Raw genomic sequence first — 1,828 nt, 5'->3', positions numbered from 1 at the left:
TCGATAGCTAAAAGGCACCAACCGGTTTCTGCAGTCATCGTTAGCTGATCAAAGCCGGGGTTGAAAGGCTGAACCAGTTTGAGGGTAAGTTTGAAGGACTGGCCTCGTCTCACAATCAGCTGGTCCACTGATATTTCACTAGTGTGGTGTTCATTGTTGTTGGTCTCACTGTGGAGGTCCACCTCTCTGAAAACTAAACAAACAGAAAAAACAAGAATCAAAAGATGGATTATTTTGGTTTGCTAGAATTTTTACTACTCTTTACAATTCAGTATTGAATTCAGTTTATTACTATAGTGCCAATTCACAACGCATGTCGTCTCAAGGCACTTTACAGAGTCAATTCAACCAGATCACACAGTCAAATGATTTCAAAGCTTTCTATCTAAGGAAAACCAGTTTATTGTATCGACACATTCCCTCGAAGGCAATCCCTCAGCGGAGAGGAAACAATTCCCTTTTAAGCGAAGCAACCTCCAGCAAAACCAGGCTTAGTGTGAGCGGGTTCAATTAGACAGAATCAGAAAATAGAGACAGAAGCAGAGATACACATTTTTTTCCCCCAGAACTTAGTTTAAATGCTAGAAAACAGTCATTTTCATTCATCACTGATAACAAAGTGAGTCTAATGGACATCCAGACTGTTAAACCTAACCTGTCTGTTGCGGGCAGCAGCATACAAACATAGAAAGGGTGTGGAGAGGTTGGAATTCCTCAACAAAGCTCTTGCCAAATGCCTGCTGATATATTTTAGAAGCAGAAACTGGGTGTGTTTACTCATCCCAGCCTGTGTGATTGAAGGGAGCATGCCAAAACAGGTGGGAGTGTAGGAAACAGTACAAAAACACACCCTTTCTTTGACCTCTACTGTAACAATCTGACAAATTTCAGGGCTTGTGCAAACATTTCAGGAATCCATAAATCTTGCAAAGAAAGTTGGTTAAACAACTTGGGCAAATAAATCCAACCACAAAAACCGCTCCAACCAGGTCTACATGTGGTTTGTTCCCAGAGATGGAGCTGCAAAGAGGCGGTTTGGAAAAAAGGATTTTCAGCAGTAATTCTTTCCTTATTTGGTCATTAGAAATTAGCCAACTGTGATGAGATTTTTACAATTTTCTTAAAATAATTTTCTCAGTGTAATAAACATATGAAATATTCTAACATCCAAACCAATTATTTCTTTATTAGTTCTTTATGTCAGTATATTGTGATTGCAGGTTTGTATATATGGACCTTTTTATGTTCCCTATTTAGGATGGTTTTTAGTCTATTTCCTATCCTTCTGAGGACCAACACATTTTGTGAGGCTCCTATATGTGGCTGACCCAAATTTAACCTTAGAGAGTCAGTTTAGAGGAGTGGTGTGAAGAGTGAATTAACTTTTGTTTAAGGTCAGGGCTAAGAATATGATAAAAATTGTAAGGGTTAGGCATCAATATATATATATATATATATATATATATATATATATATATATATATATGAATAGTATGTGTATGTATATGTAAATAAATATCTTTGTATAACTTTTTTGACTGCATCTTATTTTTTTATTCATCTTTTTGACCTTCCACCCTTTTTTTTTGTACAATTACAATAAAGATTTTCCAATTCTGATAATGGAATATAGAACGATAGATTGTGTAGCTGCCATCGAAGTCAGAATAACTAAATAAATAAATAAGAGATTAATAAATATTTAAGTTAAAAATATAGAGCTCATAAATAGGCTACATACATTTTTAGTAATAAAGGTTAAATATTAAAGTATAATTTCATGTGTTTCTTGAATATTGTTTGTTTTGATGTGGGGGAACGAGTCCTA

General features: G+C 35.3%; 1 protein-coding gene across 1 annotated transcript in view; it reads right to left on the bottom strand.

Moving 5' to 3' along the window:
- LOC107104575 (protein-glutamine gamma-glutamyltransferase E-like) overlaps positions 1-1,828 on the bottom strand; it is a 25,336-nt gene that overhangs the window by 21,724 nt on the left and 1,784 nt on the right. The window contains exon 2 of the mRNA XM_015404591.1: positions 23-193. Coding sequence (XP_015260077.1) covers positions 23-193 — 171 coding nt within the window. The remainder of the gene's footprint in view (positions 1-22; positions 194-1,828) is intronic.

The sequence above is a fragment of the Cyprinodon variegatus genome, unplaced genomic scaffold (assembly GCF_000732505.1).
Source record: "Cyprinodon variegatus isolate N-32 unplaced genomic scaffold, C_variegatus-1.0 Scaffold1800, whole genome shotgun sequence".
Taxonomy (NCBI): Eukaryota; Metazoa; Chordata; class Actinopteri; order Cyprinodontiformes; family Cyprinodontidae; genus Cyprinodon; species Cyprinodon variegatus.
The sequence above is the reverse complement of the archived record's forward strand: the minus strand, read 5'-3'. Positions and strand labels throughout refer to the sequence as shown.